The sequence below is a fragment of the Pygocentrus nattereri genome, chromosome 8, assembly GCF_015220715.1.
Source record: "Pygocentrus nattereri isolate fPygNat1 chromosome 8, fPygNat1.pri, whole genome shotgun sequence".
Taxonomy (NCBI): domain Eukaryota; kingdom Metazoa; phylum Chordata; class Actinopteri; order Characiformes; family Serrasalmidae; genus Pygocentrus; species Pygocentrus nattereri.
The window spans coordinates 5772364-5797500 of NC_051218.1; the positions used below are offsets into that span (position 1 = coordinate 5772364).

Here is a 25137-nt window from a genome sequence, read left to right on the forward strand (position 1 = left end):
GAGTCTGTTCTACAGTTTCTCATTAGGCTGAATGAATAACCGACTCTAAATGTAGGTATTGTGATATAAACCGAGTCTGTTCTACAGTTTCTCATTAGGCTGAATGAATAACCGACTCTAAATGTAGGTATTGTGATATAAACAGAGTCTGTTCTACAGTTTCTCATTAGGCTGAATGAATAACTGGCTCTAAATGTAGGTATTGTGATATAAACTGAGTCTGTTCTACAGTTTCTCATTAGGCTGAATGAATAACCGACTCTAAATGTAGGTATTGTGATATAAACCGAGTCTGTTCTACAGTTTCTCATTAGACTGAATGAATAACCGACTCTAAATGTAGGTATTGTGATATAAACCGAGTCTGTTCTACAGTTTCTCATTAGGCTGAATGAATAACCGACTCTAAATGTAGGTATTGTGATATAAACCGAGTCTGTTCTACAGTTTCTCATTAGGCTGAATGAATAACCGACTCTAAATGTAGGTATTGTGATATAAACCGAGTCTGTTCTACAGTTTCTCATTAGGCTGAATGACTCTTTACATCATCTAAAGAGTCATAAAAAAGAACAAATACACATATTTGTGAAGTGAAAGAGCGAAACTTAATTAGCTACTAATATTAGTTAGATCAGCAAGCCAGGGCTACTTTAGTGAGGCTGGACTGTAGGTCTGCCCTGCAGCTTAGGAGGAAAGTCATTTGTGTTTTTTACTGATCGGTGAGTGGGGACTCCTCTGTCTGGACTCAGAGAGAGATTTCATGCTCAGAAAGGCGAGCAGAGCCCAAGAGAGAGATTATACAGATTTATCACAACACTGTGTCGCTTAATGCTGCTGATTACTTTCTGCCTGGCTGAGGGACTCTACATGCAGAAAAATAGTGGAAATGGTCCATTTGGCCACTCAGGGTGTTGCCCCATGATAAACTCTCATGTTGTTCTTATGCTGCAACCTGTTTGATTGTTTGTTGTTTGTTTGTTTATGTAGTCCTTTTTGAAGCCCTACCTTATGAGGACCAAATGTGTTCATTTATTTTAAAAATACTAAATGTTTTTTAGTTTGTTTTTAAAAGGCTTAGAAAATTCTTATACCTACTAAAATTTCATTGCTGTCTGACAAAACTTTAGATCTAGGAAACTTTACATACTTTACATGTCTTTATTAGACCGCAGCGTTTCCATCGGCTGGAAACAATTACAGGGTAATGTGAGGCGGCTCTGTAGAAGCTGTATTTACATACACAATATAAAGATAACAGGCTACTAGCGGTGCTCTGTAGGTGACCCTGCCAGTCTGTAGTGACAGCAGAAAAACTGCAGAAAATCAGATTTTTTCTGTAACCCAATCAATGCATTTACAAACCCTTGAGTAATCAGATAATGGGGAAACTCACAGAAGAAAATGTGACGTAAAAGTAATGTAAAATTCAAACTTCATACTGTGGCTTTTTCTAAAACATCACACCACTTTACCTGAAAATATGAACCAACATCATCTAGAAGATGAAGCATATTTAAACCCTTCATTTCGTAAAGCATGTATTTGGTTTCAGTGCTGCTCCAAAAGTGTCTTGCTGCATCTCACGGTGATGCTGCTCGCGTATTTCCGGTACCGCCATCTGTTTTCACACATGCTCAGACTGAAAAATGAAAGAAATCAGAGTAAAGAGTTTACAGCACTGAGAAATCTGATTACTGAGCTAAAATCCAGCCTCTTTATCAGATTTCTAGACCTTCTAGATCTAAGAAATCAGAGTAAGCTGTTTACACGACCATCTGAATAATCAGATACCTGCAGACATCAGATTATGATCGGATTATGGAGTGCATGTAAACAAAACCCCACCATGAAAAACAGGCACAGAAAACTGTGTACCCTGCCCAGGATAGGGTCACCGGGACCTACTCCTGGAGCCAGGCCTGGGGTTAATGGTGGCCGGGTAGCACACGTAACCCAGCCGGTCTCAGCCCAAAGAGGCAACGTTGGGGGACCATGTGGGCACACCACCCACAAGGTCCAGCATGGGGGAGCGGTGCAGTGCTGCACAGGCAGTGGGAGATTGCAAGGGGGCCCTTGGCGGCCTAGACCCTTGCGGCAGAAACTGGCTCTTGGCATGTGGAATGTAACCTCACTGGGGGGGAAGGAGCCGGAGCTTGTGCGGGAGGTTGAGAGGTACCAAATAGATACCTCTGGAAACAAACTCCTTGATAGGGATTGGTCCCTCTCTTACTCAGGGGTTGCACAGGGTGAGAGGTGCCGGGCAGGAGTGGGGATACTCACGAGTCCCTGGCTGGCAGACATGCGGTTGGAGTTTGTCCCGGTGAATCGGAGAGAGGAAAACTCTGACTGTTGTGTGTGCTTATGCACCAAACAACAGGTCAGAGTATTTGGACTTCTTGGAGCGAGTGGTTGGGTTCTGGAAAGGGTCCTGCCTACAGACTCCATAGTCTTACTGGGGGACTTCAATGTTTATGTTGGCAATGACTGGGAGACCTGGAGAGGCAGGATTGGGAAGAACGGCCTGCCCAATCTAAACCCGAATGGTGAATTGTTATTGGACTTCTGTGTCATACATGGATTGTCCTTAATGAACACCAAGTTCGAGCACAAGAATATTCATAAGTGTACATGGTACAAGAGCTCCTTGGGTCAGAGGTCAATGATCGACTTTGTTGTCATTTCATCTGACTTGGGACTGTATGTTCTGGACACTCAGGTAAAGAGAGGTGCTGAGATGTCAACTGATCACCAACTGGTGGTGAGTTGGATTAGGTAGCAAGGAAAACTGAAAACTGATTAACAGACCCAGTAGGCCCAAGCAAATAGTGAAGGTGTGCTAGGAACAACTGTCGGAAGCCCCTGTTTGGAATGATTTCAACTCCAACCTCCAGGAGAGCTTTTCTCATGTCCCAGGGGAGGTAGGGGACATGGAGCCTGAATGGACCCTGTTCAAAACCTCCATTGTGGAAGCTGCCAGGCATAGCTGTGGCCAAAAGCTTGTGGGTGCCTGTCGGGGTGGTAACCCAAGAACCCACTGGTGGACATCAAGCTGAAGGAAGAGGTCTTTAGGGCCTGGATGGTCCAAAGGACTCCCGACTCTGCAGAGAGGTACCAACAGGCGAAGGTATCAGCTATAATGGTGGCAGAAGCAAAATCCAGGGCATGGATTCTCACAGGAGTCAGGCCTCTGGCGGGTCAAGCTGCATTTCCCTGGTGGAGGTCACTGAGGTAGTTGGCAAGCTCTTCAGTGGCAAGGCACCGGGGGTGGATGAGATTCATCCAGAGATGCTTAAGGCTCTGGATATTGTGGGGCTGTCGTGGATGACGCGCCTCAGCAATATTGCATGGACCTCAGGAACAGCAGACTGGGGTGGTGGTCCCCATTTTTAAAAAAGGGGACCAGAAGGTGTGTGCCCATTATTGAGGTATCACACTGCTCAGCCTCCCTGGGAAAGTCTATGCCAAGGTGCTGGAAAGGAGACTGCAACCAATAGTTGAACCTCAGATTGAGGAGAAACAATGCGGATTCCATCCTGGCCATGGAACAATGGACCAGCTTTTCACCCTCTTGCGGATTGGTGAGGGGGCATGGGAGTTTGCCAACCCAGTCTACATGTGTTTTGTGGATTTGGAGAAGGCTTACAACTGGGTTCCCTGACATATCTTGTGGGAGGTCCTCCGGAAGTATGGGGTACTGCGGCTACTACTCCGGGCCATCCAATCTCTGTACTCATGGAGTGAGAGCTGTGTTTGTATACTCAGCATTAAGTCGGACCCTTTCAGTGTTAGCGTTGGGCTCTGGCAGGGCACAACACCCTGTCTCCACTCCTGTTCGTGATATTCATGGACAGCGTGTCAAGGTGTAGCCGGGGTCAGGAGGGCATTATGTGTGGAGGCTGGAGGGTGGCATCTCTACCATTTGCAGATGTTGTTCTTTTGGCTGAATCACATGGATGCCTACAGAGCTCACTGGAATGGTTTGCAGCTGTTTACATCCCGACCCTCACCTATGGTCATGAACTGTGGGTAATGACCGAAAGAGATTGCGAATACAAGCAGCGGAAATAAGCTTTCTTCGCAGGGTGGCGGGCTACACTCTATTTGATAGGGTGTGGAGCTCAGCCATCCGGGAGGAGCTCGGAGTAGAGCCGCTACTCCTCCACATTGAGAGGAGCCAGCTGAGGTTTGGGCATCTGATTCAGATGCCTCCTGGATGCCTCCTGGTGCGGGTGTACCAGGAACGGCCTACCGGGATAAGATCCTGGGGTCGTCCTAGGACCCGCTGGAGGGATTACATCTCCAAATTGCCATGGGAGCGGCTTGGGGTCCCTGGGAATGAGCTGGAGGAAGTTGCGGGTGACAGGGTCATCAGGGATTCTTTGCTCTCCCAACTGCTACCGCGACCCTATCTGGATTAATCAGTTAACGATGATGATGATGATGTAAACACACTCACTGATGTTGGTTTCTATTGTTTGCACCTGCCCTTAGGGTGAAACGTTCCACTTCACTGATGTTTGTATTGAGGCATCAGTGGTCAGTGTATGCAGATAAAGCCGCTGCATTGTTGTTTTGAAGTTCCTCTTCAGTGTTTTGCATGTTTTGAAACTGATTACTCCACTGCGATTTATGAAAAATCATTTGAGCCACAGTCAGTCCATGATTTTTAATCATTTGAGCCACAGTCAGTCCATGATTTTTAATCATTTCAGCCACAGTCAGTTCATGATTTTTAATCATTTCAGCCACAGTCAGTCCATGATTTTTACAAACATGCTAATGTAAGAAAACAATTAAGGATTATATGCCGCACAGCAGCAATCAAAGGTCTGAAATCAAACCCCAGTGGCTTTCCAGGCCCAGTGTGCCACTCGGCATGAAACAGGCAATCAGACGTGTCTTTATTAGACCGCAGCGTTTCCATCGGCTGGATACAATTACAGGGTAATGTGAGGCGGCTCTGTGGAAGCTGTATTTACATTTATGGGGAATGGTGTTGTCCCACACTGATGTAATATAATTCTCTCCACACTCAATATCTATTGACTGGGAAAGATTTGCTGAGAGTTGCAAATACTGAGGAAAAAAAAGAGGAAGAGAATGAATCGGTCTCTTTCTTTCTCCCTGTCTCTCTTGAGTTGTCTATGAAGGGGCTATTGAGGTTTCAGCCTGATTTATGAGCCAGAGTCAGCATGACTCTGTCACTGCACACAAGCCAATTTCCTAAATCACACATGATCTCCACCTCCTGGACCTCCGCTGCACAAAGGCCGTCTTTGGGGATTGTGTCTGTGTGGAAAAAAGTGAACATTTAGCACATTTTTCTCTGAATATGGATCGGCCTGTGTGTCGCATATCTCTGTATTTGCCAGCTAGTGTTTCAATAACAAGGCCCAATCCTATTTCTTCTTTTTACCTCTACCCCTTGGTTTTGAGTGTCTCCTTGCCCCTTAGAACTGAGTTACAGCATTTAATGGTTGAGATCGTCCCTCTGAAATGGGACCCTCAAATAAAAAGAGCATCACTTCATTAACAGCTACTAGCGCTGCTCTGTAGGTGGCCCTGCCCGTCTGCAGTGACAGCAGAGGAGGGGAGATTTCAGCTCCTCACTGCTGGGCTTTAGTTACATTTAGGGGTCATAAGCCTTCAAAGAGGGGGGCAATTATTTATTATCACCCACCCCTAATTCTTCAGTGATATGAAGCTGAAGTCAGATATTCTCCAGCTTCTTGTTCAAATTTTCCCATTCCACCTTAAACCGAGCAGCAGCTCTGATGTCTGAGGTGCCAGAATGTAACTGCTGGACTATTTAAGGTGGAACGGGAAAGTTAGCTAGCTAGCTACAGAGACATCAGCAAACTACTAGTGATTGTCACAAAGAAAAAGGACCTTAATACACTGAAATGATATTAAACTAAGACAGTACAGTGGTTATCGTACTGTATTAACTGAGAAAATTTACATTTATGGGTTTCTTTGGTCTCTTATTCAGGATCTTGCTGTTTTTTTCTTTTTTCTCCTGGCGCTCAGTTTGGAGTCTCTCTGAAAAATCTCCGTTTGGAGGGCCATGTAGCCTTAACAGTCCACCCCATCCCTCTATCTCAACAAAAATCGAGACACCCTACCCCTATACGTGAACACGCAAAACGGAGGGGTAGGTCTAAGTGGTAGGGGCGAGGGGTGAAATGGGATTGGGTGTTGTGCAGTGAGGAGCTTGGACCAGTGATGTAGTCTAGTCTTAAACAGATGATATACTATGAAAAATAGCTGACAAAACACAGCAAGACAAGTACAGAGTGCTATCAGAGTGTTGATGGTCTGATGAACACATCTGATTCATGACATGTATTCCTATTAACTTCTAAGTCCCCAGGGTATATTCTGGTTTGTCCATTTGACTTTGTGACCAAATCATAAGGCGAATTATTCAGTAACTGCATTAAATTAATAGAATTATTTTATTTTATTTATTTATTTATTGTAAAAGCTCCCTCAAATGAACAGAACGTGTGTTTTATGATCTCCACATATCACTATATGCTTACAATTTACTGCTGAAAGCCAAAAATCTCCGACGCTCTTTGTGTTATTTTATTAAAGTGATGTTTCCAGAGCAGATCACTGAAGAGACGCCGTCTGTTTAGAGTTTAGAGCCCAGATTTGGGGAAAAACGGGTCGACTTTCAGTAGAAAAACAAAGTTCAGCTTCTTTTATTATAAGGGTTTAAAATGACGTCGCCATCTATTAGACTGGAGAGAAGAGCTACAGCCTCACATGACGCCCAGCTTCTGAATGGAGCTTATGGAATATGAACGTTATGAAGAACATGATGAAGTGCATTTTGGAACCACCGGTGGTCCCAAGGACCATAAGAGGCTACGTCATTTACATCTCAATGAAAGCAGTTTGTGAGACAAACTAAATAGAAATAGCGATAAATGCAACAATAACACTGAGAAATGACATTATTAACAGAGAAAAGCTCATTAAACTGAAGGAAAAGACACATTTCTGTCACCTTCAATGGTTGTTATTCGTTTGAGAAATTTAGTTGTGATATGCACGGCTGTTTGATTCCAGAAATTCCAATTCCAGTTGGAATCAATCGTCTCACTTCCAAGACTCGATTCTACACAGATTCTCTTAATTGTTGATCCACAAAATCAAGACATAAGCTTTTTGCAACACAATTTATTTTGTTTTTACCATAGTTACACAAAAATATAGCACATAAAATACTCTTTTATAAAAAAATAAATAAAATTTCACTTTGTTTTCCACTTTTCCATCACAGCTGATGTATTAGTATGTTCATTTGTGTGCTGTTGAAATGTTGCCTGTTCGATTGAGCATCTCTCTATCAGTCCAAATCTCTGGAGCCGGCAGATTCCCACATAGCTGGGATCGCCGAACTGACTCTCTTTGGGCTTCTGTCCACAGCGGTCAGTAGAGCGAGAGTGTTTTCTATGGTTGAAATATATGACGTTAAGATGCTAAAGACGCGTTGACCTTTTTCTTTCCTTTGGCAACTTCAAATCTCATTTTCTTTTATTTATATTTTTATTTTTGTTTTTTGATAAATCTTCCTAGCAATAATCACATCTATATCGAGTATCTGTAGAGGTTTCAAGCACATTTCTTACAAGTAAAATGATCTGCCAACATCATGAAAGAGATTTACTTTCTAAAATGACCTAATGATTACCTAATAAAAAATAGTCTAGAAATAAGTGAAATAATCGAAAATTAAGCTTATTAAGAAATATGAGATTTGTCGACTATCCATCCATCCATCCATTTTCCAAGCCGCTTCTCCGTCAGGGTCGCGGGGGGGAGCTGGAGCCTATCCCAGCAGTCTTCGGGCGGAAGGCAGGATACACTTTGGACAGGTCGCCAGTCCATCGCAGGGCAGACAGACAGACACAGACAGTCACTCACACACTCACACCTAGGGACAATTTAGCACACCCAATTGGCCTGACTGCATGTCTTTGGACTGTGGGAGGAAACCGGAGAACCCGGAGGAAGCCCACGCAGACACGGGGAGAACATGCAAACTCCACACAGAGAGGACCCCGGTCACCCGGCCGGGGAATCGAACCCAGGCCCTCCTTGCTGTGAGGCGACAGCGCTACCCACCACGCCACCGTGCCGCCGATTTGTCGACTATATTTAAGATAATTTTACTTGATAAAATACCATTTTTTGGATAAATATGTATTGAATTGCATTCTGTGTCGACCTTCATTTTTCCTTTTTGTTGTCTTTTTGTAAAACAAGAATGTTCAATGAACAATAACTTTTCCTCAAATTCAAACCATAGAAAAATAGCTTCTCTGCTACTTGCACACACAATTGTATCTGCACTTTCCACATAATTGAGAGAGAGTGAGAGTACATACACACTCACACACACACACACACACACACACACACACACACACACACATATATATATATATATATATATATACAGTGCACCATTTAACTCCCATCTGCTCATCATGTGCCAACAGCTCACTGTCCACAATTACGTCGCTGTAAACATGTCACACTTCAGACACATACAATATCCATCAGATAGCACATCTACTAAGACGTCATGGTCTCTCTCTCTCTCTCTCTCTCTCTCTCTCTTAATATATATATATATATATATATATATATATATATACACACACTGACAACATGTTAATAACTGTGACTTCTCAGTTATGCTAATCCTAGCGGTGGCTGAGTTACACATCTAATTGGACGTTTAAAAGTGAATGAGCTGCAGATGTGCTTTCAGATGGATGTCTTATGCGTCTGAAGTGCGACGCGTTTACAGCGGCGTAATTGTGGACAGTGAGCTGTTGGCACATGATGAGCAGATGGGAGTTAAACAGTGCACTCGTTTATGGGTGGCAGTTATTCCTGCTTCTGTTTTATCCCCTTCACCTCATCTTATGTGCCCTCAACCAAACCACTGTGCGTATGTCTCAGACACTCAGCTGGTCAGCCAGAAGCTTTTCAGGCTGCAGATGAGGTCACCCAAGTACCCAAGCTGACCACTCATTCAGTGGATTGTTGATCTATCCAACCAGTAAAGATTAAGAGTGTGGTGTATCCAGTAGAGAGGTCTCTGAGCTGATGAGGGAGATTCTAGGCTGATGAAGAGGCCTGTAAGGTGATGTGGACATGCTGGGAGTCTGTGAAAGTCTGGATAATGTTGAAAAATTCACTGGGATGATGCAGAGACATGTAGAGAGATGTAGACATGTGTAGGTGGTTGCTGAAGTCTGTGAAATGTTGATGAAGTCTGCAGGGTAATGTACAGATGTTCTAGAAGCTGTTTAGCACCTTGTTCACACTAGCCATAGAGTGCACTCCCGTGGTTGAGCTATTCCATTTTTTTTTCCTCTGGTAACTTTGATGGAATATATTTAGATGGAAAATGTATGATTTTCAAAACTGGACATCCACTTTCATAGCAGAGCAGTGGTGGGTAGTAGCTAGTTACATTCATTCAAGTACAGCCTGGTTTCCAAAAAAGTTGGGATGCTGTGCACAATGTAGATAAAAGCATATTGCAACTATTTGCAAATCATTAAAATCCTATATTTAATTGAAAATAGTAAAAATTTTAATTATATTTTAAGTAGATGTATGCCCATTTTGAATTTGATGCCAGTAACATGTTGCAAAACAGTCGGGACTGGGGGACCACAAAAGACTGGCCATTGTGTAATGCTAAAAGATCACCTGGTGGAACATCTCACAACTAATTAGGTTTATTGGCAACAGGTCTGTAACATGATTGGTTATTAAAAAAAGCATCCCAGAGAGTATCAGAAGTAAAGATGAGGAGAAGTTCGTCACTCTGTGAAAGACTGCACAATCAAATAGTTCAGGAATAGCTTTTCTTAAATAACTTGATTTCATCATCTATGAGACAATATATCAAGACATATATATCATATATATTTATGCTTGGGACAAGCCTTAAAAACTAATATTGGCTGGCAGTCATCTTTGTGCCCTCTGGTGGCACTACATTAAAAACAGACACTATTCTGTAGTGGATAGGCTCAACAGCACATCCAAAAATCACTGTTTGTGAACACAGTCTGTAGCTTCTTCCATAAATGCAAGTTAAAACTCTGCTGTATAAATAAATAAAACACATAAAAATGATCCAGAAACACTGCCACCTTAATGCTGACATTAAATTCTAAATGGGCAAATATTTTTCAAAAAACAGCAAAATTTCAATTAAATATAGGGTTTACGTAATGTTTTTATGTTGTTGCAACTTTTTTGAAAATTAGGTTGTACATGTACAAATCTGATGGATTTTTTGCTGTCCTAGTTATTTTCAGATCATAATACTTTTACTCAAGTGTACAGGACTATTTGATATGAAGAAAGCTTCAGCTGTCCATTTGATCTCGGCACAGCTGTTGTGAACAGGTGTGCATTGTTTTTCACAGCAGGGGGTTCTCACCCTCATTTTCACCCTCATTGCTCACTAGCCGCACAACAACATCCTGCACTGTAAAACAAAATACATAAATAAACGGTAAAAAGTTTGGCAGCAGGGGTAAAAAACACATTAATTAACAGCAAAAGTGTATCACTGTATCACAAAACCTCGTATCTTCTAAATGTTAACTTTACAGGAGAAGGACAAAACCTACTTTGCTCTTAATGTAAGTCAATAGAACCAGACGTTTTCCCCCAAGTCATGTTGGGTCAGTTCTTTTGGTCCATTCATTGTGAAATTTACATACAGTGTAAAGAGCAAGAGGCATTTTCAAATGATGTCAAAAAATGATAAAAATGGAGATCTGAGGTTTTATTCTGGCAGCAGTGATATTCTCTTAATACTGGTAAAAATCTGTAAAATTACAGTCATTGAATATCCTAGAACTACTGTAACAACTGTCAGAAAAGTTGACTCTAAAAAGTGTGAATTTTTTTTTTACATTCTATTTCTCTAAATTAGAGCAGTGTTCAAATATAGTACCTGTATGAATTATTTACATACATTAAATCTCGCTCTTTAAAAAATGGGAATTGGCCAATAAGCTTTACAGTACTGGTAAAAAGACATTTTTGACCATGTGTAACCAAACTAATGTGTGACGTTTTGTAGTTATGAAAGTGAGGAGCTGAAGTGTGGGCCCTCATACAAAGGTTAAGATTTAAGGTGTTATATAAAAAGATATGTATGTATTGATTTATTAATTTGCCTTTCCGTCTGGACCCCCTCTGCAGTCCCTCCCACCATCGTGCGGTTTGGGGAGCCAGAGAAATGGCATGACACCTGTATGATGTTCACGGTGCGGGGGCACCCCCTCCCCACGCTGCGCTGGATCTACAGAGAAGGCGAGCTGACTCAGTCCAAGTATGTACGTACAGAGATGGAGGTTTATCAGGACTATCTGGAGGGCTGTCTGGTGTTTAAGGACCCAACGCACCACAACAATGGAAACTATACACTGGAGGCCCGAAACGCGCTGGGCATGACCAGCAAGACGGTGTACGCCCACTTCATGGGGGCGCCATTCTCAGGTAAGTCTTAAAGAACACATTTATCATTCCTAAATGTCTTTTCCTGCTTAGAGAGGCCTGCTGTGGGGTAATCTCTCAGAAAAATGTATTAAACTGTCACTGTGGTGATGCCCTCAAGGATACATCTTCATTACTTTTAGTTAGGGAACTGTATTCAATTGCAATTATTTATTTTTAAGGTACATTAGCCACATTTACATGCAGCCTGATAATCCATTAATAATCTGACTAACAACTCAATCAGAATAGAATACATCAGAATAGACTAGTGCAAATGAGGCCACTCAGAATACAGTTTCTATCCGATTGATCGAGATGGGTAATCCTGTAAATAATCCATTAAATAGAAGAATAATATCCGTGGAAATGCTTGTATCTGATTACATTCCCTATCGGAAAGTTTAAGTCCGTTCTGCATGTTCATCGCGTCATAGTGAGAGTTTATACCGTTCAGCGAGGCGACGATCTTTATGCTCTCATCTTTAAAAGATGGTGGTGGGATGGACATCCAGCTTATGTGTCTCAGAACTCGACGTCTTCCTCTCGGCCTTCTTTAATAAGGACATGTGAAGGATGTTTTCCTGAGTCTGACGTCATTTTAAAGTAATTAAAAACACAAGCACTGCTCACTGCTGCTCATCTCACTCTGACTGGACTCACATAATGCTGGCTGTCATGGTAATGACTACACTAAGTGGTTCTCTATGCATGCATGTAATTTTACATCAGAGTGCTTGTAGTGAGCATGTAAACAGAGATTTCCCATCAGTGCTGAGCAGAGTGAGAATAAACACCTCAGTATTAATCTATAATCGGAATGTATTCAATTGGATTGGCAAAAATTGTTGCATGTGAACACAGCCATGGACTCCGTACACACTGCCGTGACTAAGAATTAAATTATTATTGTCATTGGTGTAATAATGATAATAATAATAATTATATTTAAACTGCTTCCTCACCAGCTGCCAGTATGCTGTTCAGTACACAGACTAACCATCCAGGCCCAGTTAAGTGGGTAGAATTTCTGAATTTTGGTGGATGCGCTGTTTGAAGAGTGATTTGACTATGAGGAGACTGTGAACTAAAGAGAGCTGAGTTGTATATGAATAGTTCTTTAACACTAAAGGTGAGAGTGTGATGGTTCTGTAGATAACTATAGACTCAGACTCGCGCTCTGAAAGATCACGCTGCTCTGGGTGATGCTATAGCTGGAGCAGAAACACGTGATGATCTTTCTGGAGGCCCTCACCTCCCTCACCTCCCTCACCTGCACAACCTCACTATTATACAGTGCATTATCATATTACATAAGTGCACTGTATGGCACGGCATGCATTGGTTTACTACATATATGTGTGTCTATGCTGTTAGAGACACTAACCTTGTTTGTCCACTAATTGGCCAATTTATTATAAACATTTACTTTGTACGTCCAATAACTGGCCACTTTATTAGAAACACTTATTATGTGCTCCCACTTACTGGCCACTTTATTAGAAACAACTACAATGTAAAATGACTCTGGCCACTTTATTAGAAACCCATACTTTGAGCTCTTACTCACTGGCCACTTTATTAGAAATGCATATTTTGTGCTCTTACTCACTGGCCACTTTATTAGAAACACATACTTTGTGCTCCCACTTACTGGCCACTTTATTAGAAACAACTACAATCTAAAATGACTCTGGCCACTTTATTAGAAACCCATACTTTGAGCTCTCACTCACTGGCCACTTTATTAGAAACACATACTTTGAGCTCTTACTCACTGGCCACTTTATTAGAAACCCATACTTTGAGCTCTTACTCACTGGCCACTTTATTAGAAACCCATACTTTGAGCTCTTACTCACTGGCCACTTTATTAGAAACCCATACTTTGAGCTCTTACTCACTGGCCACTTTATTAGAAACCCATACTTTGAGCTCTTACTCACTGGCCACTTTATTAGAAACCCATACTTTGTGCTCTTACTCACTGGCCACTTTATTAGAAACACTTATTTTGTGCTCCCACTTACTGGCCACTTTATTAGAAACACCTTCCTTGTAAAACCACTCACTGGCCAGAAATGCATATTTTGTGCTCTTACTCACTGGCCACTTTATTAGAAACAACTACAATGTAAAATGACTCTGGTCACTGTATTAGAAATCCATACTTTGAGCTCTCACTCACTGGCCACTGTATTAGAAACACTTACTTTGTATGTCCACTAACTGGGCACTTTACTAGAAACACCTTTTTTGCGCTCTCACTCACCGGCCATAAAGGCTTTCTAATAAAGTGGCCATTAAGCTTGGTATACAAATGCTGTTAATATTAATACCATTCAGAAGACTATACTATGTGCATTGTGGTTTGGTTTTAAGCTTGAATACTGGCAAGGGTCAGGATCTTATTCAGATCGATCCGCATCTTAGGCTTGACTACTTGTCATTAGTGCAAGAGGCATTTACTCAGAAAGCGCTCTAAGCATTCAGCACCATGTTAAAAGGCTGCTAATGTGACATGTTGAAATGGATTGTTAGGAGTCTTTTGGGTCCTCATGCACTGAGAGTGATGTATTGCTGTTAATATCATAAACTGAAAGGGCCTTTTCTGTTTCTTCCCAGATGATTATGGGGAATATGGTGAGTGCATCTCTTAATGCATGCAGTTCTCTTATATTAATCATCAGCTTTGCCATTTTGTAGTTTAAACAAATAATGCATGAAGCCGTTTATGCATGCGCAGTTTAGGCTGTAATGGCTTGTGAAAAAATTCTGCTTCCTCAGAGTGAAGCTTGTAAAAACACAAGAACCTTTTTTAAAAGGTTCTCTATGGCATCATCTACAACACAATCTCAGTCAATCTGAAGAACCCTTTCATGATGCAAAGAACCCTTTAATCTTGCAAAAGGGTTCTCTGGGTGGTCATGGTTCTGTTTTAAGTGTGTATACAGCACAATACTTGTTATACTGTACTATTCAATGTTATACTATACAGTACATTATAATATAATATAACACAATACTGTGAAATTCCATTCTGTTTGATATAAACCGAGTCTGTTCTACAGTTTCTCATTAGACTGAATGAATAACGACTCTAAATGTAGGTATTGTGATATAAACCGAGTCTGTTCTACAGTTTCTCATTAGGCTGAATGAATAACCGACTCTAAATGTAGGTATTGTGATATAAACTGAGTCTGTTCTACAGTTTCTCATTAGGCTGAATGAATAACCGACTCTAAATGTAGGTATTGTGATATAAACCGAGTCTGTTCTACAGTTTCTCATTAGGCTGAATGAATAACCGACTCTAAATGTAGGTGTTGTGATATAAACCGAGTCTGTTCTACAGTTTCTCATTAGACTGAATGAATAACTGACTCTAAATGTAGGTATTGTGATATAAACCCAGTCTGTTCTACAGTTTCTCATTAGGCTGAATGAATAACCGACTCTAAATGTAGGTGTTGTGATATAAACCGAGTCTGTTCTACAGTTTCTCATTAGACTGAATGAATAACTGACTCTAAATGTAGGTATTGTGATATAAACCGAGTCTGTTCTACAGTTTCTCATTAGACTGAATGAATAACCGACTCTAAATGTAGGTATTGTGATATAAACCGAGTCTGTTCTACAGTTTCTCATTAGACTGAATGAATAACTGACTCTAAATGTAGGTATTGTGATATAAACCCAGTCTGTTCTACAGTTTCTCATTAGACTGAATGAATAACTGGCTCTAAATGTAGGTATTGTGATATAAACTGAGTCCATTAGGTTGAACAGGATTGTACTAGTGTTCTGTAAAGCCCTTCTAACAGTAGCTACTGTAGAACACAACACCAACGTTAGCCTTTATTTTCTGCTGCCGAAACACAAACTAATCCCCCTGCACTCGATCCACATTAGCAGATTTCACGTCTACCACACACTGCATGTTTGTCATATTCACAGTTCACCCCTCCTTTCATTCTCCAGTGAGTCCGAGTCTGACGCCCACCATCGCAGTCACACACCGGCCGGAAGAGGACACGTTCGGGGTGAGTCTTGCTTTTGTCTTGCTGACTGTGTCTGACTTTATGCTTGAAGTTGTACTTTGTTTATATATTTTACATGGGAAATTGGTCATTCTGCTCACTGCACGCTCCTCCCCAACAATGAGCGCAAAGAACTTAAGCAGGTATCCAGTTACTATATGGTTTCTTCAGGCTGCTGACCACCCCAGCTTGATTTCTTTGTTCAAGTGACTGCCCTCCAGTCTTACAGGGGAAGTCACATGCAAGAAAAACATAACGTTGACTTCTTAAGATATTTTTTTTCCATAATAGAACCACATAATTAGACAAAGTCTCTATAAATTTGGCTGCCGCAATGAAAATGTTGACTGAAACAGGTGAATATGATGGTTAAAAAACAAGGCTCAGTGCTCATATCTGGAGGCAGGTAATCCAGGTCCAAAGTAAAAACCCTCCCCAGGGTTTTGTTCTAACTGTTTGACTTCTCTAATTTGCTCTAACAAGCAGCAAAGGTGTACAGGCAGTTGGAACAAAACTCCGGGGAGGGTTTTTACTTTTTGGACGTGGATTACCCGCCTCTACTCAAATCTGGTTTGGGCTTCTGTGCATTTAGTCCACCACCAGCTAGAGCATCTTCATTGTGGTTAATTTTTTTTATTTTTAAATATTAAAAACTACACACGATGTTTACATTTATGGCATTTTGGCTGACGCTCTTATCCAGAGCGACTTACAGTTTGATCATTTTACACAGGCAGGCCAAGGTGGTGTTAGGAGTCTTGCCCAAGGACTCTTATTGGTATAGTGTAGGGTGTTTACCCAGGTGGGGATTGAACCCCAGTCTACAGTGTAGAAGGCAGAGGTGTTACCCACTACACTATCCCAACCACTATACCTTGCATACAACTGGCTAATGTTAGTTACTGTACCAACAGCCAGCATGTCCCAGCAGGTGAAGGCTAATTGGCCAGAGTCACAGCACTAGTAATAGATATATAGAGTGATTGACCCATAGACGATTGTGATGTTCTCATTGTCTTTTTCACAGTGTTGAACTTCTTCTTTATTATAGTGAACAACCACAGCTTGCTTTCTCCGTATTAGCCTATAGGAGCTGGCACAGTTCAACTAAATTTTCATCAACATGTAATGAAAGAGACCCTGCTGGATAAATGGTGCAACTGCGTGTAGAGTCTCTGACTTTGCTTCACTGCATCAACTAATTTTGTTAGAAGAGTTCAAAAATCGCTTGCCTGGGCATGTAGTCATTTATCTTAATGAGCGTAAGGTTCCATCTCTTTCTGAAGCAGCGGTTTTGGCTGACGAGTATATGCAAACAGTATATGAGAACAGCTTGGATAAAAAATTTGCACCCTGATCAGTCTGGACAATTTTTGGCCAAAAGTAGTAAAGAATTTGATCAGAGCTCTGAAATCTGCTTTGATCAGATGCTGAAATCTGCAGTGTTTTGGCCCGCAAGGACTGCAGCCTGACGCACGTGATCTACAGAGAGCTTTGTCTTCTATTTATTTAATATGGAAAAAAATAAAGTGCCGTTTTACCCATGATGCCTTCACATTTTGTTACATTTTCACTGGTATCAGAGAACCTTTAAAGATGTTAATCTCTGAGTACAGCTGGGGTTGTAATCTTTCGCAAAGGGGTAGCTTCAGGGAAACGAGATGCAGCACCCATAACCGTTAACAAGAACTGATTTCCAGATCTGGTTTTAGGTAATGGACCAACACAGTCAACCAGCACCCTTTCAAAAGGTTCTCCAATGAGAGGAATGTCAGGAGCAGTAGTCTTACATTTACATTTTGCTGTCGCTCTTATCCAGAGCGACTTAATATTTGATCATTTTTACACAGGTAGGCCAAGGTGGTGTTAGGAGTCTTGCCCAAGGCCTCTTATTGGTATAGTGTAGGGTGCTTACCCAGGTGGGGATTGAGCCCCAGTCTACAGTGTAGAAGGCAGAGGTGTTAACCACTACACTAACCAACCACTGGATAATGTCTTAGTCTTGCAAGGGAATAATGTCTTAAAGTCTTTCCATGCCTTTTTGCATGGCATTCATGTCATTGCCATGGTGAAAACTGGTGAGGATCTACAGCAGGCATGTGAAACTGGGTGCCCTCCGGGCCAACGTGCTGTGGAGATCAGCGTTTACCCTCATCCAATGCTCTGAATTCAGCCCATGAAGGCCTTGCTAATTAGCTGATGAGCTGAGTCAGATGGGTTTAATGAGCCAGCATGCTGAAATCTGCAGTGTTTTGGCCCGCAAGGACTGCAGCCTGACGCACGTGATCAGAGAGCTTTGTCTTCTATTTATTTCCAATGGAAAAAAATAATGGGCGGCACGGTGGCGTGGTGGGTAGCACTGTCGCCTCACAGCGAGGAGGGCCTGGGTTCGATTCCCTGGCCGGGCAACTGGGGTCCTCTCTGTGTGGAGTTTGCATGTTCTCCCCGTGTCTGCGTGGGTTTCCTCCGGGTTCTCCGGTTTCCTCCCACAGTCCAAAGACATGCAGTCAGGCCAATTGGACATGCTAAATTGCCCCTAGGTGTGAGTGACTGTCTGTGTCTGTCTGTCTGCCCTGCGATGGACTGGCGACCCATCCAGGGTGTATCCTGCCTTACGCCCGAAGACTGCTGGGATAGGCTCCAGCACCCCCCCGCGACCCTGACGGAGAAGCGGCTTAGAAAATGGATGGATGGAAAAAAATAATAAAGTGCAGTTTTACCCATGATGACTTCACATTTTGTAACATTTTCACTGGTAGCAGAGAACCTTTAAAGATTTTAACCACAGACATCTGCCCTACAGCTCAGGCATACGGATAACAGTGAGTCAGACAGCATCAGAAGTGGATGCAGTTACCATCAGCGCTGTGCAAAAGTCTTAGGCACACAAGACACATTTTCAAAATCTATTTATTTGTGTAGTTTGTGTTTATTTGCTGAGAAACCTGTTTGAATATATATTTAAATAAACATGATTTATAGAATATTAATTCATAATGATTATATAATCAGTGCTTCAGTAAATTGAGCTCATGATGTAATTGATGATATTAACGAGTCTCTGTGGCGGCTGTGAAGGTGTCAAGGAAAAATATGGACCCAAGAAATTCTTGTTACTTTTTATTGTTTTTGTTGATTTGAATTATGAATATGACTTTATTCTAATGTGTATTGTGATAAATTCACTGCTGAGGTTAATTGTTTAAACATTTGTTTAGATGCCTAAAACCTTCGCACAGCACTCAACACTAACTTCACATCTCAACTGCTAAAACTAAAGAAGCAAAATGTCAGACAGCTAACATGTAACTACGAGAGGCAAACTCTGTAAATTTGATGTTTCTGTTCCTTTAAATCTGGTTTAAAAGAAGACAAAACAACCTTTTAAGCAGGATTTAGAACATGAACACAGCCAGACACACTCAGCCGTTGAAGGGCAGCTGAATGCGAGCTATTCTATTTTCATTTCTCTATTGCTTTCTTTCTTTTTGTTTTTCCTTTTCTTCATTATCGGGTAACTCCCTCGTGGCTGCTGTGTTTTACAGCTTCTTTAAAATGTAATTTGGTTCATCGTTGAGGCGTAATTGGCTGGATGGAGATTATGTCCTTATTTGGAGCTGTTAATAGTGATGTTTCAGTGTCGGAGGGGGGGGGGGGGGGGGGGGGGGGGTGTTTGGAGCTCCTAATTATAGAGCTTCTTTTCTCAGAAAGCTTTACTGCAGGACTGTCTGCTTTGATTTGACTGGAGTCGTTTAATGTATAGAGCTGTTAGAGCATCATTTACACAATAAATTAGGCGGTTATCTTTGTGTTTGTGGCAGGCTTTAGGGAAGAGACAGAGAGACAGACAGTAGCAAAAACTTGTGCACTCATATTGACTCACTTATTTTATATCTACACTTATAATCGCCCACTTTATCAGCTCCACTTACTCTATAGGAGGACTTTGTAGTTCTACAGTTACAGCCTGCAGTCCATCTGTTTCTCTGAATACTGTGTTATCCTGTTCTTCAGTGGTCAGGACCCGCATGGACCCTCACAGAGCAGGTACTATTTGGGTGGTGGGTCATTCTCAGCATTGCAGTAACACTGATGTGGTGGCGGTGTGTTAGAGTGTGTTGCGCTGGTATGAGAGGATCAGACACAGCAGTGCTGCTGAAGTTTTTAAACACTGTCCACTCACTGTCCACACCCACCTAATTGGTCCACCTTGTAGATGTAAAGTCAGAGACGACAGCTCATCTGCTGCTGCACAGTTTGTGTTGGTCATCCTCTAGTCCTTCATCAGTGGTCACAGGACGCTGCCCACAGGACGCTGTTGGCTGGATATTTTTGGTTCTTAGTCCAACAGCGACACTGAGGTGTTTAAACACTCCAGCAGCACTGCTGTGTCTGATCCACTTGTACCAGCACAACACACACTAACACACCAGTCAGTGTTATTGCAGTGGTGAGAATGATCCACCACCCATATAGTACCTGCTCTGTGAGGGTCCATGGGGGTCCTGACCACTGAAGAACAGGGTAACAAAGTATCAGAGAAACAGATGGACTACAGTCTGTAACTGTAGACCTACCAAGTGCTCCTATATGGTCAGTGGAAGTGATGAGTGTAGAAACAAGCAGCTGTTCCTAATAAAGTGCTCAATGAGTGTATATATCATTTATACAGTCAGGGGTTCAGCTCCTCTGTGATTGTAGCCTCTCACTCTTGTTTATACAGCTTGTGGGTTTTCTTGTTACAGTGGTGGATCTTGAGAGGAACTGGAGCTCCACCAAGCTGCTGTTTTGTTAGTTTGCTGCTTGTTGATTCATCCATAGTTGCTGAACATGCTGAAGATCTCACTTTAAAAAAACATTTAAAAGCTGTACTTGAACAGGAGGGCTACAATCACAATTCTATCAGAGCAACATGCACCACTGCGGCTGGGCTTCAGCCCAAACTACTACGGGTGGGATGGGATAAATTAGGAAACTAAGTTAACAGCATAAACAAAGTATATAATAAAATACCTCAGTGTTTTTTTTTTCGACTGGTGCTGTAATAAGGGCGTGTGTATGTATCCTCTAAAGCTCCTAACCTGAGAAGTTCTCATGCTGCGATTTTCTGTTGTTTATTTGTTTCAAGCAGCTTCTACTGCCTTAAGCAGAAATAAGACACCCTGAAATAAAGCTTTCATGATTACCGCATCCACATCAATACAAACCAAACGCACACACGCAGACGGCCAAGCAGAACCCCCAGCGACGCCCAGTCTCTCTCCCAGGCCTCGTTTCTGTATGAGGATATTTCTGAAAACACCTTTTTCTCCCTCTGCTTTAAAAAAATCCCTGTCTGCACCAACAGCAATTTCAAAAATCTACACAAGAACTCAAAAACGATCACATGAGCATGTTGGCCCAGTAGGAGCTGATGGTACATCATAAAATCTGATGCGAAGCCACTTGAGTACTGCATGAAACATAGAACATGGAGCTCTGTGCAGTGCAGAGACACGAGAAGGTGTTTAAAGTGGGGGGAAAAAGTGAAATTGTAACCAGCATATACATGACCTGGATGATGAAATCATGATAAATTCTTTGCCTTTTTTCCTATTTAAATTTTTTGATAATTTACATCAAACATAATGTGTCATAATGCATTATTACGAGGCAAGAGAGGACAACATATACACATAACTGGCACATGAGAGCGCTGACCTACATATTCTGCTCTTTCATTCTGGACTAACATTATGCAAATGAACTGAGCGGCGACCTATCAGATTGCTGATGTGTGATGTTGTAATCGATTGTGTCACACCCACAGTCACATGGTGAGATGTAACACTGGAAGGCACACCTAGCGGGAGATGTAATGATTGATAAAATCTCATTACACTGGATGACTTTTAACAGTTAAAAACAGTATTACGCTGCTTTGAGGCTCAGAACTGACTCTACACTTTTTCCCTTTAAACCTCATCCTCCATGTGTTTTCATGACCCATAGGTGGCCAGCTGCTGGTGAGATAAACGATCGAGCTCACATTAATGAAAATGCAGCATTATTTAAACAGTGCAGCCACAGAAAAGGTATAAATAAAAATAGAAAAATGCAAAACTCACGCATATAAGTTCAGATATCTGTGTGAAATTGTTGGACTTAGCAGCTGCAATCCTGAAATCATGGTCACTTCCCACGTCCCTGTCATAGCACAGCACAACAGCTTTGCTTAAAAATATTCACATAATGAATGATGAGTTAGTTCTGACTAATTAAACCCAGTTTGGGAGCAGCACAGCATCTCCAGAAGAGCAGCACGGCCCGGAGCTCTGGAGGATTAAATGTCTTGCCCAAGCATGCGACCAGGGTTAGGCCATCAGTCCTGGAAGTTGAACCCATGATCCCTGGTTTCTAGCTCTTTCTAGTACTTCATTTGATGTAACATTTGAAGAGTTTAGTTTAAAAAAAGTTTTAAAATGTGCTGGTTTCAATGAAACATGCAAGCTCTTATTTTTACATGCATTTTATATATATATATATATATATATATATATATATATATATATATATATATATATAGTAATTGTTATTTAAGCTTTTAATTTTCTATTTCATTTATTAAACTGTGTTGGTCTGGTTGCTCCATTTGACTGATTGCGCCACCTGACTTTTTAGACTAATTTCAAATCAAACAGGCATCTGCTTAAACACCCATAGAAACCTTTGTATTTGATTTAAAGTTCTCACATTTTTTTCATATAAATAAACTTTATATTAATTACACATTTTCATGGTTCTCCTGAGCTCAGACCACCTGACATGGTACACTGAACCGTTTTAACCACGACTCATCCATCCATCCATTTTCTAAGCTGCTTCTCCGTCAGGGTCGCAGGGGGGGGGGTGCTGGAGCCTATCCCAGCGGTCATCGGGCGTAAGGCAGGATACACCCTGGACAGGTCGCCAGTCCATCGCAGGGCAGACAGACAGAGACAGTCACTCACACCTAGGGGTAATGTAGCATGTCCAATTGGCCTGACTGCAGGTCTTTGGACTGAGGGAGGAAACCCACACAGACACGGGGAGAACATGCAAACTCCACACAGAGAGGACTCTGATCACCCAGCCAGCGAGGAGGGCCTGGGTTTGATTCCCCGGCCGGGTGACCGGGGAATCAAACCCAGGCCCTCCTCGCTGTGAGGCGACAGCGCTACCCACCGCGCCACCGTGCCGCCCAACCATGACTTAAATATCAAATTTTTGAAAGAGCTACTGACCTTTGTATTGCACCATGAAGGCCACTTGGGGTCTTCTTTAAGACGCAGCACCTTTGTCCCTCTTTTGTAAAAGCATGTCAAAATAAAAGTCTTTTACTTTTGGTTGTGAAGGCTGACATTTGAGAGAGTAACAACTTGACAAACCCCCCCCCCCCCCCCCCCCCCCCCCAGTGAGTTGAGCACTTTTAAAGTTGCCTTATTTTGCAGCATGGTTTTATTTTAAACTTGTTAAATATAAAATAATGCCAAACTGTTTTATTCAGACTTTTATGTAACTAAATCACCTTGTTTTGATAGTTTACTTAATCAACATATCTGGATGGGCAGTTGCCCCACTTGACAGTTGACCCACTTGAAAAAGAAACTAATTTTTTTAATAGGATTCATGGAAAATTGTTTCACATAAAAGAGGTCATGTTGAATAATGGTATATGTCATGTATTTATGAAATTATTTTTGGGAAAAATAATCGACTTGGACGCAAAAAATGCCATGTCAGTGCCCAACTGTAAAAACAGTCACTTTTCAGTTTGCTTTTGAGACACTTTTATATCTTCCTGTGTATTCAGCCAGCAGTTTAGCCCCACCCACCCACTCACTCTGAAGGTATAAGGAATGTTTCAGCCCAGACTGCTTTTTGAACGATGCACAGCCAATCAGAAAAGAGCTGATTTACATGCATCAGTGTTTAAACAGCCTGATCCATTTTCAGGTATAAAACAAGGTCAGTAAATGATCATGAAAAAATGACTTATGGTTGTTTTTGGTGCATAAAACCACTAAAATGTCATGCATGGGCTTCAGACAGAAAAATCAAATGCAAAAAAAAATGTAGGCCAAACTCTTTTTCAGTGGCCTAAAATGGTGTGAAAAAGAGGCTAAAACACAGAGAAAAAACCTTTCCTTCTCAAAACATCTGTCTAGGTGATGGCAGAGCTCCTGTGGTGAGCGAGCAAACATTTATTTGTCAGATTTTACATTTCCATTCGCCACAGCCTTCCACCTGAGCGCTCTCGAGGGCCTATTATTAAAGTCCATTTATAGGCCGAGGGTTTGAATAATAAAAGTTTTCACGCCACTTTTCTGCTCAATCAACCGTGGAGGGGAAGTTCATTTAATCTTGTTTGGCCGCCGACCGGAGCATTGAAATATCTCTATAGAAATGGGCCGGAAGTGTGTGAATCAGACTAATCCCCTCACACACTGCTGAGTGTGTGTGTGTGTGTGTGTGTGTGTGTTTAGCAATAAGGTGCTCTCACCGCTCAGAGCCCGTTACTGTTAGTCTTATCACTCTGGACGTGTGCGCTGTTTTTCCCCGAGCTGATGAAGTGCTCAGCGCTTTGCCAACAGAAGAATATTTCTCGCTTTCTTTTTCTCGGGGTGTGTGAATGTGTGAGTGTGGGTTTGTTTGGCAGGATTACACTGCCACCTTTTTACACACACCTTTCAGTCTGCTGCTGTCCTGGACATGGATTACGCTTGACCTTGGACTAAATTACTCTGTCAAAGAAAGAACCTGGGCCTGTTTAGACCAAGTGTAAGCTTCAAGGTGTCCTTACAATACCTTGTAATTCCAATAAATAATTCATGTTCTTCGTTTAAGGGAGTGGATCCTGAAACTGAACTACATCACATTAAATTGCTATCCATTCATTTTGATTGATTTGACTTTTATGTTGGACTTTTGCACCTCCACAAAAACTGTCTTTTACAGAGGTCTCTATGTCATTCTCAACCTGTTGACATGGCAACATTGTTTATCAGAAAATGTGAGGAAAAAATACACATGAAATGTGAAAAAAAAAAAAAAAAAAACTACTAAAAGCCTCTATAATGTTCATATGATCCACACAGTCACTCTGACAGACTGTAATACACTACAGGAAGCGTAGGGGGCGATACGGCTTCTACTGTTTCATTTAAAAAGATCTATAATGTTCATATGATCCACACAGTCGCTCTGACAGACTGTAATACACTACAGGAAGCGTAGGGGGCGATATGGCTTCTACTGTTTCATTTAAAAAGCTCTATAATGTTCATATGATCCACACAGTCACTCTGACAGACTGTAATACACTACAGGAAGCGTAGGGGGCGATATGGCTTCTACTGTTTCATTTAAAAAGCTCTATAATGTTCATATGATCCACACAGTCACTCTGACAGACTGTAATACTCTACAGGAAGCGTAGGGGGCGATATGGCTTCTACTGTTTCATTTAAAAAGCTCTATAATGTTCATATGATCCACACAGTCACTCTGACAGACT

General features: G+C 41.7%; 1 protein-coding gene across 1 annotated transcript in view; it reads left to right on the forward strand.

Moving 5' to 3' along the window:
• Nucleotides 1-25137, forward strand: part of ntrk3a (neurotrophic tyrosine kinase, receptor, type 3a) — a 419732-nt gene that overhangs the window by 223907 nt on the left and 170688 nt on the right. The window contains exons 8-10 of the mRNA XM_017716401.2: nucleotides 11263-11559; nucleotides 14182-14199; nucleotides 15544-15605. Coding sequence (XP_017571890.1) covers nucleotides 11263-11559; nucleotides 14182-14199; nucleotides 15544-15605 — 377 coding nt within the window. The remainder of the gene's footprint in view (nucleotides 1-11262; nucleotides 11560-14181; nucleotides 14200-15543; nucleotides 15606-25137) is intronic.